The sequence below is a fragment of the Amphiura filiformis genome, unplaced genomic scaffold, assembly GCF_039555335.1.
Source record: "Amphiura filiformis unplaced genomic scaffold, Afil_fr2py scaffold_32, whole genome shotgun sequence".
In the NCBI taxonomy this organism is placed as follows: domain Eukaryota; kingdom Metazoa; phylum Echinodermata; class Ophiuroidea; order Amphilepidida; family Amphiuridae; genus Amphiura; species Amphiura filiformis.
The window spans coordinates 470,214-485,893 of NW_027305496.1; the positions used below are offsets into that span (position 1 = coordinate 470,214).

At 36.7% G+C, this 15,680-nt stretch overlaps 1 protein-coding gene and 1 non-coding gene across 12 annotated transcripts in view; one reads left to right on the plus strand and one right to left on the minus strand.

The window, feature by feature from the left end:
* The window catches only part of LOC140143917 (twitchin-like), a 210,110-nt gene that overhangs the window by 6,904 nt on the left and 187,526 nt on the right, over window positions 1-15,680 (minus strand). For 7 of the 11 annotated variants that reach the window (XM_072165753.1, XM_072165755.1, XM_072165754.1 and 4 more), the window contains 4 exons: window positions 13,542-13,725; window positions 12,191-12,349; window positions 5,669-5,791; window positions 1,449-1,523 (listed from right to left, as the gene is read on the minus strand). In XM_072165753.1, the coding sequence (XP_072021854.1) occupies window positions 1,449-1,523; window positions 5,669-5,791; window positions 12,191-12,349; window positions 13,542-13,725 (541 nt within the window). Of the gene's footprint in view, window positions 1-1,448; window positions 1,524-5,668; window positions 5,792-7,441; window positions 7,546-11,483; window positions 11,610-12,190; window positions 12,350-13,541; window positions 13,726-15,680 lie in introns of those variants that run through there. The other 4 variants (XM_072165749.1, XM_072165748.1, XM_072165756.1 and 1 more) reach the window with 4 other exon arrangements.
* Window positions 8,045-8,117, plus strand: Trnat-agu (transfer RNA threonine (anticodon AGU)). The gene has a single exon. It is a non-coding gene; the product is annotated as a tRNA-Thr (tRNA).

Here is a 15,680-nt window from a genome sequence, read left to right on the forward strand (position 1 = left end):
TGTTCCAAATATTTGCCTGTACATGAACAAAAATTACACACAGGATTACTTTAATACTCTACTCTAAGCACATGTCAGTAACCAAGCAGTTGTCCAACTGACACAACAGTAAAATGCACTGACACGGAACAGCTTCCGGGACCACATTCACAGGCGAATAATTAAAACCCAGCAAAAGAAATCTGTTGGGCTGTGAATGTGGTCCAGGAAGGTGTTCCATGTCAGTGCATTTTGCTGTTGTGTCAGTTGGACAACTGCTTGGTTACTGACATGTGTTTAGAGTAGATTATTGAAGTAATCCTGTGTGTAATTTTGGTTCATTTTTATAGACAGGATTTTAAGATATGACCTTGTGAAAAATTATAAGTTTCTTTTTGAGGCCAGTTTAGAATGAGAATAAACGAATGTAAATGGGCTCAAATTTTATCAAGATCAGTAGAAATGAGTACGAATTAAATGGAAAGCATCAATGTTGCAATGTTGACTGTTACGGGAACTCGTCAATAGGAGAATGCATATATGATGTGTGGTCTCAAGTAGGGAAAGTGTCCCGGAGTTACGCAGATGCTCATAGTGGTGGGGATGAAAGTTACTGCTCACCAGATGGTGGAATAAGAAACGGTCTCAAGCATAAAGGGAACGTGGCAGGTTGAAAAAGATAATACAAGTACACGTAGACACGGGAAGTTCACCCGGTCAAATCTGAACAGTTGGTTCAAGCTGCAAGCTGAAAGAATGCTATATATTTGTATGGCAAAAGATGGCAAAATGAAGAAAAGGAAGTAAATTCAACTGTCTTTGTAAAGCACTACATGAGTTGTTCAGATTGTTATCGTTGCATCAGTATAGAGGAGTTTAAAATGATCGTTAACAAACAACACGATAGGAACAAAGTAACTATCAAGATGAGAAGAAATGAGAAAAAAAAAGTAAAAGGGAAGAATCAATGTATGGAAGTCTGTTACGGGAACACGTTAATGGGGGAATGCATGTATGAGGCATGGTCAAGTAGTAAAAGTGTCATGGAGTTACAGCGATGCTCAAGGCCTCAGATAGATATGGATAAATAGGTGGGGATGAAAGTTACCACTCACTCAATGTATAGATGGCTGTTAGGGGAATACGTAAAGGATAATATGATGCATGGTCTCAACTAGTAAAAATATCACGGAGTTATGGAGATGCTCCATGTCTCAGACAGATATGGATAAATAGGTGTGGATGAAAGTTACCGCTTACCAGATAGTAGAATAAGAACCTGTCTGAAGCATAAAGGGAATGCGGCAGGTTGAAAAAGATTATACACGTACACGTAGACACGGGAAGTTCACCCGGTTAAAATCTGAACAGTTCGTGAACGTTAAGAAGGGTTAGAACGCATTATTATCATAGGGAAAAGGCAAGCTGAAAGAATGCTATATATTTGGGAAATCCAAGAAAGTTCAAACCTGGTTGTGCTTCAACATCGTCTGCTTCCGCAGGCTCTATTTCCTGAGGCTGTTGCTCTTCGTCAGGAATAATATCTTATGATGATGACAAAAGATATAGAAAAATGAAGAAAAGGAAGGAAACTCAATTTTCTTTGAAAGCACTGCATGAATGTTTCAGATTGTTATTGTTGCATCATAATAGAGGAGTTTAAGATGAGATCATCGTTAAAAACAACACGGCAGGAACAAAGTAATTCAAGATGAGAAGAAATGAGAAAAAAGTAAATGGAAAGTCTCAGTATATGGGCTGTTACGGGAATACGTCAAAAGGATTTATGTGGTTTCAAATAGTAAAACTATCAAGGAGTCACGGTGGTGTTCAAGGTCTCCGATGGATAACGAACAAGTGGGGAATATAGAAGAATATTACGTTACCACTTAGATTGTATAATTATATAGAAAACAATCTCAAGCATGAAGGTAGAAATATTTAAAGTATAGATAAGGGAAATGCAATCTGCAAGGATAATATATGGGGAAATCCACGATATTTCAAACCTGGTTCTGCTAGAGCTTCGTCTGCTTCCACATGCTCTTCATCCAGAGGATGTTGCTTTTCATCAGGAATAATATCTTATGTGACGGCATAAGACATTAGAGAAGAAGGGAAGAAAAAAGAAGGAAACCTAACTTTCTTTGAAAGATTCAGATTGTCATAATTCAGAAGGATGACATTAGTGGAGGAGTTTAAAATGAAATAATCTTTCTCAAACAACAAGGTTAATTAAGGCAAAATGAGAAAAAAGTAGAAGGAAAAGCCTCAAAGTCACGATAAATGATATCCGATCTCAGGTATTTAACGTATCACAGAGTTACCGACGTTTTCAAGATATCAGATGGGTATGGGTAGAGAAGATGTGGGGGATTATACATAAGCATCAATTATACAACTCATCAGGTTGTTGAATAAGAAAACTTCAAGCATGAAGGAAAGGTAAAGGTTGAAAGAAATAAAGATAATGGGTATAAATTGAGAACATTGAGAAAAGATGCACGGTCTCAAGTGTTAAAGCCTTAATGTACGATCTTTTTAAATTTTTAGATTTTTCTTCCAAAATGATAATATGCAATCATTATGAAAGTTCCCAATACATTCGGACATTCGAAAAACATTGGAAATTTGCAAAGAAACAACATCATAAACTTCACCTCTATCACTCGAAATATCTCGCACTATGTGGTTTAGGACGGCGAGTTCGACCTCAGAGTTAGTCTCCTTACGCAGCCAGTTTAGTAACGCTCCCTCCACATGTGGAGGAAGCGTAACCAAACTGGTTTCGTAGGAGACTACGATTTGCGAGTCATTCCGACATATTATCATAATCTAAAAATTATGATAATATGTCGGACCAACAGAAAATCATCCCGTTTTACTACAAATTGGGCGACTTTGGCAGTTTGCTCATAGATTTAAGCTGGAACATGTGTAAGTATTACAAATATGCCAAAAAAATCAGTTTTGAAAAAAATAAAGGTATATTCTGAAAAAAGATCGTACACGAAGGCTTTAATACGATCATGAAGTCACAGAGATGTTTAAGGTCTACACAGAAAAAGATAAACAAGTGGAGATGGAATGCTACCACTCACCAGATCGTAGAATACGGTATCAAGCATATAGGGAGAGTGGCATATTTGATAAGATACAAGTTATGGTTCAAAATATTCACGGGGGAAAGCTAATAACTGTAAACAGGCTCAAGAACACTGCATCATTACCATATGGGAAAATGCAAGCTGAAAAGAATGATATATGGGGGAAATCCACGATATTTCAAACCTGGTTCTGCTTCAGCATCATCTCCTTCCGCAGGTTCTTCGTGTTGCTGTTGCTCAGGAATAATATCTTATTTTGATGGTATAAGATAGTAGAGAAAAAGGAAGGAAATGTAACTTTTTTGGAAAAGGCTGCAGATTTAGATTGATATTAATCTGAAGGATGACATCAGTAGAGGAGTTTAAAATTGGAATCAAATTTGTCAAACTATAAGGCAGTAATTATGTAGTAAGAAGAAATGACAACAGGGTGAATGGAAAGCCTCAATATCATGATCGATGATATATGAACACGGCAACAAGAGAGATGCATAAAATGATGTCCGGTCTCAAAATCACGTAGCTACGGAGGTGTTCAAGAAGGATATTGATAGAGAGCAAGTGGGAATTATGAACATTAAGTTACCCTCACCAGATTCTTTAATGAGAAAACGGTCTCAAGCATGGGAGGATAAGGGATATTAATGGGTATAAATGCGGGCAATTAAATTATTATATGGTGTGTTGTAAAAAGTAGATGTATGGTCTAGAGTAGGTAAAAGTATCACGGAGTCACGGAGATGTTTTAGATTAACACAGGAAGAGATACACAAGTGGGGATGGAATGCTACCACTCTCCAGATTGTAGAATAATATAATGGTCTCAAGCATAAAGGAGAGTGATAGGTTGGAGAATATATATACAAGTTATGGCACAGAAGGTTCACCAGGTCGAAATCTGAAAAGTTGATAACGGTAGAAAGGCTCAAGGAAACTGCATCATTATAGGGAAAATGCAAGCTGAAAAGACCGATATATGGGGAATCCACGAGAGTTCAAACCTGGTTCTACTTCACCATTATCTGCTTCGACAGGTTCTTCTACAAGAGGCTGCTGCTCTTCGTCGGGAGTAACATCTTTTAATGGCAAACGATATAGAGAAAAGAAAGAAAAGTGAGAGAAGGAAGCTAAGTTTTCTTTCCAATCGTTGTATTTATCACGCAGTATAAGAATATTGAAAGCATCATTCTCAATCAAAATCGGGAAACATGGCAAGCCTTAATAAGGTCATGGAGTACTTCAACAGGAAAATGTACAAAAGATGTCCAGGTTCAGGGTAATAGAAGTGTCAAACGGGATTATCAAAGCCAGGTTCCAGATATATATTGATAACGAACAAGTGGTGATTATAGACGAACATTAATTTACCACTCACCAGATTCTTATGTATACAATGGTCTCAAACAAGGGGAAAGTGACATTTTGGAATAGATGTAATGCAGAATATTAATCGAGGGTATATTGTTAAGTAAAAAGGAGAGGTAACAGGTCAAAATATATCAAGGAAGCTCCAGGTTAAAAAAACCACACCAGTAGAATATGGGGTCAAAACCAAAAACCTTAGTTAGGCAGAAACCTTGTAAATGATTCTCAAGATGGTCACTGGATACATACAAGCTTATCATGGTTATGTCCCGTGACAATGCCAAATTCCACCTTACATACAAATGGGAGTATACGGTTCTCCATGTCAAAATCTGAACAGTTGATGGGGAAGACGGGCTTTAGAGGGGAGGAATATTATCATGGGACTCGAAATGCAATCCCAATAGATTGATATGAGGAAAATCACGAAACGTCAAACCTGGTTCTGCCTCGACAAGCAGGTGTTGCTCTTCATCGGGAATAATATCTTATTTTCAAAGAAAAATATATTACCCGTAGTTGTATTGCAAACAATATGCAGGCATACACGCGTATTTTATCATGCAATTTGAAGTTGATGCCTGGGATATTTATGCATCATTATCAAGTGATAAGACAAATCTTCAAGCAATACAACAAACTTTAGTCTTTCGTCTCTTATTAAACGAGGGTGCATGCTATAATAGGATAATATAAACACGAAGGTAGGCGGGTAAGAATGATGCATGTGCTTTTCCATTTAAGATCCACACTACCTCTGTGGAAGATTTTCGAAGGGGAGTATGAATTTCAAATGGAATGAACACATTAGGCAGCTCCATTTCAAACTCTCCCTCCCTCTGTGGAAGATTCAGATTGAATCTTTCTCAGAGGGTGTATGAAATTCAAGTGGAGCTGCCTGATGTGTTTATTGTGTTCCCTCTGTGGAAGATATTTCCAAAATCTTCCAGGGGTAGTGTGGATTTTAAATGGAATAGCCCATTATGGTGTCATATTAATCAAATTTACTATAATATGTATGAAAGAGAGTACTATATAATTATATATAATGTTGGGCGCAAACTTGAAAACGGGGAAATGAACTGGATGGATTATCAGTAAATTCCAAGATTCCGAGGTAAACTTCAAAATGCTATATATATATATGGACTCGACAAGGCCGCATACACAATGGGAGTACCATTCCCAAGCATTAACGAATCAAACACGATTCGAACCTTCAACCTCAGCGCTTTCATATACTTCTTCAGGTTCTGGTTCTGGTTCCGGTTCCGGCTCTGGTTCTGGTTCGGGTGATGGTTCGCGCACGGGCTCGGGTGATGGTGCGCGCTCTACTCTTTCTGTTACAAATAATACAACATCACAATGACAATGTACAATGTGGCCATTCAAACACAGCAAAACATATATTCATGTATGAATGCTTGTTGTTAAAGCGGAAGCAATTGAATTTAGAATCCTAAGCTTATGTTAGGTATCAGCCCTAGAAACCTTCTGATGTCACAGTGGCATATTAGTGTACTCTTTGAGAGGTCCCGCGGTTTATGTTAGGAATCAGCCCTAGAAACCTTCTGATGTCACAGTGGCATATTAGTGTACTCTTTGAGAGGTCCCGCGGTTTCTCATTCGGTACTTCGAGAACTAAAGAATTTGTCACATATCAGAATACAGTAGCATAATAGTAATGGGACGGGTTGTAGATATCGCGGGTTCGTCTGTATGAGCAAGCTACACCGAGCACTGCATATAAAATCACACCACTGCATGCATCCATAGTATATTTATTATAGCACTTCTTATTATTTATTATAACGCTACTATGGTACAAAACGGCAATATATATTATATTTTGATAAAAACAGCACGAGCAACAAAAACTAGCATTGCTAAAAGCCAAACTCCGCAGTTATTATCCATCATTATTATTATAAATATTTTATTTGATTACTTTCTGCCTTTCTATTATACAATATTAGATCTATATTTGTTTTTATGCTTAGTATTTCTATTATATTTCTATTTCTTCACAATACATGCTTCTAAATAGCTCAGAAGTTAGTTAACGAAACCAGAACGCGCAACAGAAGGGGTTTCTTGTGTCATGTCATTCAAATTTGGAAGTTTTAATTTGTCATTGTTTCTTAATGCTCTTTGAAGTGACAATAGGATTCAACATATAAAGTCCAGGTTTTGAAATATTTTCTCAAAATATCAAGAGCTATCTTAAGAACCACTGAACCAATACTACGCTTGTTTGTACCCATTTTAATCCATTTTGATTCCAAATATGGTTACGAACATTTAAAATTCTGAAATTTTTAATTAAAAAATGATGACTTTAACCATTCTAACATTAGTTTGAACTTTATCAGTGCAGGTTAAGTTGTTATGGTTAAAAATGTATGATACTGAATTTGATCAAAAATTAAAATTTTTGTTATTTCTTAATTGATATAAGTTGATGATTATAATAGATATTGGTAGATATTTATGAACAACACAGATTGTTGTGTGAATGAAATACAATGTTGCAAATCATGACAAAATTATTAGAAGCACGTATATGGTATATATAACATAGAAAGGCACCAAGACAACATTACAATAATATATGAGAGGGCATGGGTCAGGGGTCAGAGTTCAAAGCGAAACCCCTTATGATACACGTTCACGCACATATAAATTTATAGACTGTTTTCCAACTGTCACACAATGCACTATTCCAAAGAACTGTACTAAGTCAACCTCCGACATGGTTGCCTTAATTTCACTTTCTTTGATACGTTGGTTCCCTGCTTTTGTTTGGCTCATAATTTGAATTTCAAGTTAGTGTCATCTTCATGTTACAGGTGTAATGTGCACGGGAACAAGCGTATTTGTTGCACCCAGGTACGAAGTTGACGCGCTCTAGGAATAATGCACCATGGGATAGTTAGGAAATAGTCTAGACGAACACACCTTCCGCAGGGGGTGGTTCGGCGCTTTTCTCTTTGATCTCAGTCCTTGAATGCGCCTTGAATTTTCAAGGCAGCTTTCTCTGTTTCTGGGTCGTCAAGATCTATGTCTATTTCCTCTTCTTTTTGTTGCCTGGGTTCTAGTGATAAAGGGAGAAACAAGTTCCACGATGGATATTATTGAGTTTAAATATGGCGCCACGCGATCTAAACCAAAGATTGGTTAACTTCTAATATTCACAATAGATATTTCTATATTGCGATATAAGCTATTAAATGTGCATACTCCTTTTGATTATTTTGATTATTACACGTTTGTGTGTCTTAGAACCATAAGAGTTAAATGAAGTTTCAAAGTTGCACTTCTTGCACGTGTGACTTTATTGTCCAATCCCTCGCTGGTGATAAGCGATAGGCGTCTAATCAAATAAAATGGGCTGTTATTTCCTGCACGAACTACAATACGATCCGCTTGATTGGTCAAGAAAAATATCGCTCATCATAGGCCTACCAGCAATTAAACTATGACCAAATTTCACATGCACGCGTGACATTATGCAACGAAGGTCATTATGTCACTGAATACACCCCGCAGCTTGGTTGGATTATAGCTTTCATTTTGATATCTATTTACCAGCTGGCGCCGTGGCTTAGCGGTTAAAGCGCCTGTCTAGTAAACAGGAGATCCCTGGTTCGAATCCGGGCGGTGCCTTCATAATTTTTTGAAATTATTTTTATTTTAAATAAGCCACCGTGCGCGTAATAGGTAGAATTTGGTAAAAAAGTAACCAAAATACCAACTATGGTAAAATTAGGCTGAGATTAAGGACTGGAGGTCAATGTTGTCTCGTGGTTGAAGTAGGGCCTATGATTCTATTTAAATTATATAGACCTTTTGAAAGTTAAATTAAATTTTGTTAACAAATTATGGTGCTATGAACGTGTTTAAAGTGGGCGTCAACATATCAACAAATAGTCATTATTTAAATAATTTAAACAACACAATAAAATCTGTTAAAGAAATAGCGAGAAAGAGAGTATTAATTTCCAACATTACGAAGGAAAGGTTGCAACCCCATGTCATATAACTAACTTCATGAACTTATGGGATTTAAATAGTGCCATTATCACGCTTTACAAAAGGGTAACAATAAACAGATAATACAACTTGTCACCCAGTAATGCTCAAAATCTGAGTGTGATCAAAAAGCGCCGAAATCTGGACTTACAATTTTTTTTTTAGAATAATGAATTAAAATGTTGAGTAGGGTTGCAACCCCCTTATGAAATATGGGTGAAGCCTGATGTTATAAACAAAAGTGAAACACTGGACGAGTATAACGCTTCCCTAAAACTGAAACGGAGACAAAGATTATAATGAGATCAAGATATACATTGTAATCTGATACAAAATACAATGCAGCAGTAGTTATTATACTGTTGGAAAGAGACATTAATATGAGGAAGATGAATATGATTGTGTTATAGTTAGGAAAGAACATACGATTTCGTAGATGTATAGATATGATGATAAAAAGACATTTGCTGTTTTAAAGGAGGATTTCGTGATCCTAGCATCCTCTTTTTATGACATTTTTCAGTAGATATCCACGAAAAAAGCTTATTTCCAAAATTTCAGTTAATTCCGATTTTGCGTTTGCGAGTTATGCATGATTATGTGTATTACACTGCTCCATAGACAATGTGTTCTGGTGCACCAGAACGAAATTCAAATTTGGCGATATTTTTGCTAAACGAATTAATATGCAAGAAATATTTGGTACATAAACATTATGTAGCCAGAGGTATCCAGTGGTGTAAAAATCTCAACTTTTTGGGGAAAAGTGGGGGATGAGGCTGTGGATCACGAAATGCCCCTTTAAGTATAGCTCCCGGTAGATAGTTTACCGTGTTTTAAATCCAAATATTCTTTCGAACACCTACTGTAATAGAGGCCGTCAGCCTTTCGCCATCTTGTGGGTACAAGTGCTACGCGTGTTCATGCGTCGGACACTATGCGCAGGGCGCAGCTTGCCACGCAGCTGCTAGCTGTTATCACGCGTCATCACGCATGGAGATCGAACGACCATCGCAGCATGTACCCACAAGATGGCGGCATTATGACGTCACGCTGACGGCCTCTATTTGTCCAAAATGTATTAAAAGCAACTATCGCTATATGATTTAGCAAGTTGATCAATACCAGATGGGGTTTTTCATTTGAAATCAATACACCCAATACATCCCCTATGGAAATCTTAGCCTTGATCTTCCACACAGGGAGTGTGAATTTCAAATGTGATTACCAGAATGTTTGACCCCATTTGACATCTACACTCCCTGTGTGGGAGATAAAGGACATGTCTTCCAATGGGGATGTATGGATACCAATTGAATCAGGCCGTTACCACAATACGTCCATACGTGAATCACAAAGTACGAGGTACGATTTATGGCGATGTAGATTTACACCAAACACCGCCTCTACACTCCGTATATTGCCATATAATGGTTTATAGTTACCATGAGATAATAACAACGCTCAGTACAAATACAATAGTTGATTAAATGATAATTATAGAACTTTTGAACCTCATAACTGCTAAATTGTTGGCCTGAAGTTTGTAAAAGTATACATATTTAGAATGGCAAATATTTCACAAATCCAAATTTGGCCAGAAATGCTCAGATTTAAATAAAAATCCCCCACAAAACAGGTCTTTGACCAAAATGTTCTTATTTTTCTGAATTTTGATCAACTTCACCAAAATAGTTTAAATTTGGGCGAAAATGATGCTTTTTTTTATGACTTTTGAGCAAAATTAAGCAATTTTTTAAAACAATTTTTGGTAAAAATTTCTCAAAGCAGTTATGACGCCCAAAAGTTTCAATAATTCCAGGGTTAAGACCAACTTTTTATGGCCAAAACAACTGTTCGATTGTCCATTGATCCCCTCCAAGGGGCGAGGATGGTTGGTCGGATTCTTTATTTATTATTACAGTAATTAAAACATGTATGGACCGAATTAGCTTAATAAATTGCCCAAACAGGTATGAAGAAATTTAAGAAGAAAATTAGGGTTGGTAGCCTTTTGTACAGAAACACATTTTTCAGATGAGGACAATCAAACAATTTGTTTCACCTAACCAAGATTAGATCATTGTACATCAATGACAGATAAGCAACAGATAACCACGGTCATGTTTAATTATTATTTCATGTTACTTAGTTATTCCATTCTATTTAAAAGCCACATCAAATGAACGTTATTCTAATTTTTAATAAATCAGGATTTTCTAAAGTCGCTGCCATATATAAAATCGGAATGTTGTAACTGACGTCAGAATAGAACCCACTGTGATTGGTTGCTGACCCGCGCAGTACTATGTCAGACACAACATTCAGAGTTTAATTCTAGCTGCGATTATAAATAGTATTTTATGTGTATTTGTTATTATAGGCGAGATAATAAAGTCGGTTCATGTGTCAGTTTTACTACCCAAAATTGGTAAAAGTTGCGGTATATTTGCACACATTTTACTAACTTTGGAGACTAGAGTTCAATGACTGTGTTTTCTTACAATAAAGCAAATTTCAAAGTTTTTAAGCTATTTTCTTGAATTACCTGTAAATTGTATTTAATAATTTAGTAAATTGTAGCAGTAAGTGGGCGACCCGGGAAGCGGGGTTCACAAATCATGAGCGCGCAACACGCACACCTTCAAGCAATCGCAATGTAACGCGCTAGAAAGGCGCTCACTACGGGACCATTTCCCGGATGCGGATAGTTCTATATAATTTGGTTCACTTCAAGTTCGGTAGTGACGTCAATGCTTTTTCGCAGTTGCGCTGCAAGCGTGCCGACAATTCAATAGATACAATACAATTTAATTCAATAGATACAATGCCAAGTTCTGAAAGTCGAATTTATTTCCGTAAGTTTGATACGTATGGACACTTTGTGTATTCCAAAAAAAGAAACGAACTATTAAATAATTAAGATGGCCTGATATGTAAGAAAACACAAGACATTTTATCACTGCACGGTATCGTATTCCACACCCAGTAATGAAGCACCTTCAGATTCCTTTTGCTCTGCTTTTTGCTGTTGCTTCTTCGCCTTAAAATTTTTAAATCCGGCTTGAATTTTACGGGCAGCTATTTCCGTTTCCGGGTCATCAAGGTCAATATCTATATCGTCTGCTGTAGCATGCAATGAAAAAATGTCAACGATTATAAGAATAATTGTACCACCTGAATTTGTTTTAATAAATAAGTGATCCGAGTCTGTTTCGATCGTATTTGCATATTTATCCAGTACTAATAGACACTTGTTGTGCAGGTGATAGGATCACGTGATTTTTACAATGACATGTAGTCTTTACTTAAACATCTATTTCAGGATCCATTGTTTCCCTGGTAGTCATGGCGACAGGTGGACAAAATAACACCACTCTATTTATCATTAAATGCATCATTAAAAGTTGAATTGAACGCTGTAATTATTTTTAGGGAAAGTGATGATTGATTCTGAAATGATGACTTTTTATATGCCTACAGAAGCAAATGTTACCAATGTTATCAATTTTCAAAATACCTAACATTCACAGAAGCACCCCAAAAGGTGTGTACATATCTGTATACCATCAAACTCATCAAAATCCCAGAAAATGAAATTTGTGAAAACGTTCAGTCAATGATGTGTTTAAGGTAAAAGAAGAAACGAAACAGTAAAAGTATATTTACAAAGCGATATCAGATAAAATTAGGACTCGGCGACTTACTTCGTTCACTCCTTTCTTCCACCACATCTTCTTCTTCTGTTCTTCTTGACCGCCTACTGGTCCTACCACCTCCTGATGAGAAGACTTCATCACTATAACCTGATTTTTTTGTTGACGACCTTTGTGAGAGTTGAGCCCTTCTTTTAGCAGCGTCTTTAGCTAAAATATTAAAATATTAAACAAGGACAAGGAATAAAATTGAACGAATGAACTTTGTGCTGCAGTTTCATAACATGGAAAGGACAACCGGGGATGGATGGGCGGATGAAGGCCAGTTGTGGCGTACTGACCGAGAGGGCGGTGGGCGGGGAAAGTTGTTCCACTGGCTCATAATACCAGGACTGTGCTCTTAGTTTCAGTGTAACTGAGGTAATGAAAGATGGGGAGATTTTTTGTGGCTATTATAGGGTTGTGATAAATTCATAGGCAACTTCTAGTCTAACATCCTCACTGGGCGGGAAAAACCTATTATGTACTTTGGCCCTTGAACATGGATAAAGCCTTGTAGGTGTAGGCTTTATATTGAAGAAGTTGCTTGACTTGCTTCATCCATGTGCAAGGGCCAAAAGTACATGCAGGAAACACCTCATAATTTACTTTTGGCCCTTGAAAATGGATAGAGCCTTGTAGGTGTAGACTTTATATTGAATATTTTGCTTCATCCATGTTCAAGGGCAAAAAGTACATGGTTTTTCCCGCCCAGTGACGACATGCATCTTTTTAGAATATTCCTCCCACAGTGATCACAGCATGACTCGTGGTTATGTAACGATGATTGTGGCTCAGGGGTTGTGAAAAATTACAAGGAAATATTCAACTGAAGAGGTATCTTTCTCACGGTTGTTTGATGTGATCATTTATTACATTTTCTAGCAAAATATTACATAGGCCTAGACCTGGACAAAACCAACAACTATCACACGAATATGTATACATATTTCAAGCTCTTTTTAATATAAATTTTCTTTTCCAACTTATATACCCTTTTCTGCTTCTTTGCGGTATTGTTTATTCTAAAAACTGTTTTTTGTGTGCAAATTGAGGGCACTATTTACATATACTTTTAATTTAATTTAGCCAAATAATATAACTTATTCCTTTTTTTTTTAAATTTCGTTGCTATTTGTTACTCTTTTTCTGATGTTCTACTAACATTAAACCAGTGTCTACCCCTTGTAAAGATGAAAACAAGATTTAAGATAAAGATCGCCATCAGTGTTCACGTTTTCTTAAAAATTACGTAGTTTTACATGCTATCAAACAACCGTGTTCTTAGGACACTCCTTCCATACATGTAACAATGACCACACCGGCACCACAGAGATCGTCACTGATTGTGGTTGCAACTTACATTGGACTGTGATCCTAGCCTCAGTCTCCACAGTGCCTTCCTTATTCTCTGCTACGCATGTGTAGACACCAGCGTGCTCTAATTTGGCATTATCAATTTCTAAGACAGCTAGACGATAGTTGAATGTTTGCTTATAGTCAGCATGAACCTTTTCGATTTCTTTGCCGTTGTGTAACCATATGACCTTGATAAAAATTGAGAGTATTGAAATAATTTGACAAATGAAATTGTTATTAGGCATTGAAAGATTAACTGAACTTAGTCTGGAAGTTGTTAGATACAAACATTATCACTAACACTAAAATGCTTCAATTTAAATCGTTGCATATTATACACAATAATGATTAATTATGGCATAAACATATTTTTTCGTTCTACGTTTAAGCAAGATCAAATTTTGTCTATCAATACACATTATATACGACAAATATTGTATTAATAAATATGACAAAACACATTGATATTGTAGCATGAATTTAAAAAAATCATCCTAGCAATAATATTAAAATGCCTGCTTTTTCATACCTTCCATTGAAAGGGTTCAACTAGGCCTGTTTAGTATATTATAGTAACCAATAGTTTCTTTTTTCAGGCTTGACGTCAAACGGCAGTTCAGTAAGTCTCACAAAAATGCACCAAAATCTCTATGCATTATTGCATAGCGACTCCAAATAATTTTACCAGAGTACCAAAGCTGCTTTATTATTCTACTTACACACACAGCATTCAGATGTTGATCAAACTTTAAAGACGTTACATGTATTTGAAGACAACACATTGGTTATCATGACGATTCACTCAGCAGACGAGCAGACGACAGTTCAGACATTTAATCACCGTTCCCATCATGCACTATATCCATCGCCAATTCCAATGTCTACGCACATGGTTATTACGTATGTGATTGAATAAAAATGTACGCGGGCATTGAGAATAATGGCTAGTAAATAAAATCAGAATAGTGCATGACGGGAAGATGAAGAAATATCTAGAAATACCGCAGGATAGTCACGTGGTTAAAACTGCAAGCTACAGGTCTCTCAGTACAGTACCAGAGTTAGGTGAACCATGGTATAGTTTGAGAAGAGTTTGTTAGACACGCCAGACTGGGGTTTCACCGAATTAAGATCGGTATTTAGCCACACCACCTTTAGTTTGGTTCTGTAGCATTATCAGTGTCCGGAGGGGTACCGATGCATCTTTTTATCGTACCCTGAACACGTCCATAATGCTATATCGTAATTATTTTAGAAATTAACCGATAGCACTATCCAAGAATATGTTCGATACAATGTATCACATGAGCAGAGTTCGATAGAAAGAGTCATCGGTACATATCGGGAACCGATAGCGCCATAGGAACGAACTAAATGTAGTGCCGAAGTTGTTAATTGAAATCATTGAATGCTTTGACTTGTACGCATGCCTACAGATTGGGAACGTTGGTTTGTTGGCAAATCTCTTGTGTCAAATGCTTAATTGGTTAGTATTAATTTGTTGAAAGTTCAGTAACTTGAAATTAACATCTAATGGTAATACGGTATACAATGGGATACGTGATGATTTGAGTAATTTTCTTATCACGTTTAGAGGCATAAGAAGTTCAGAGGACATAGAGGCACACAGGGAAATGTGAATTTTAGAAAGGGATATTCATAAATTTTGCCAAAAAATATTGGAATTATCAATAAGCAATTTGTTTTACCAGTGGGAAGGGAGGAGGGGTTGGCTGGACACAGATGTCCCACCGTGGCCCGTCACTTATCATGTTAATGCTAACGTCAGGTTATAATTATACGGACGTTAACTGTTTCTGTGTCTTTAAAACTCGGATCTGCGCCAAAGCTTCGAAGATTGGTCAAGCCAACGTAGCTAGTAAAAAAATCATTGCAAGCTTATAAGAATGTGAAATAATCAATTTGATGGAAATGATTCGAGTAAAAAATAGTTTTCTAATCGATTCTATCACAGTCTAGACCAACAAGTACACAGTCAACTACAAGCCAAAGCATACAATTTAATGTATTATAATGGGAGTATCCGGGTATGTTTTTGACTCATATTGTTGTGTTTTTGCAAACTGCCGAATTTGAAAGCATCAATTGGTAATGCAAGTTACGTTCGCATGTGTTTACACAT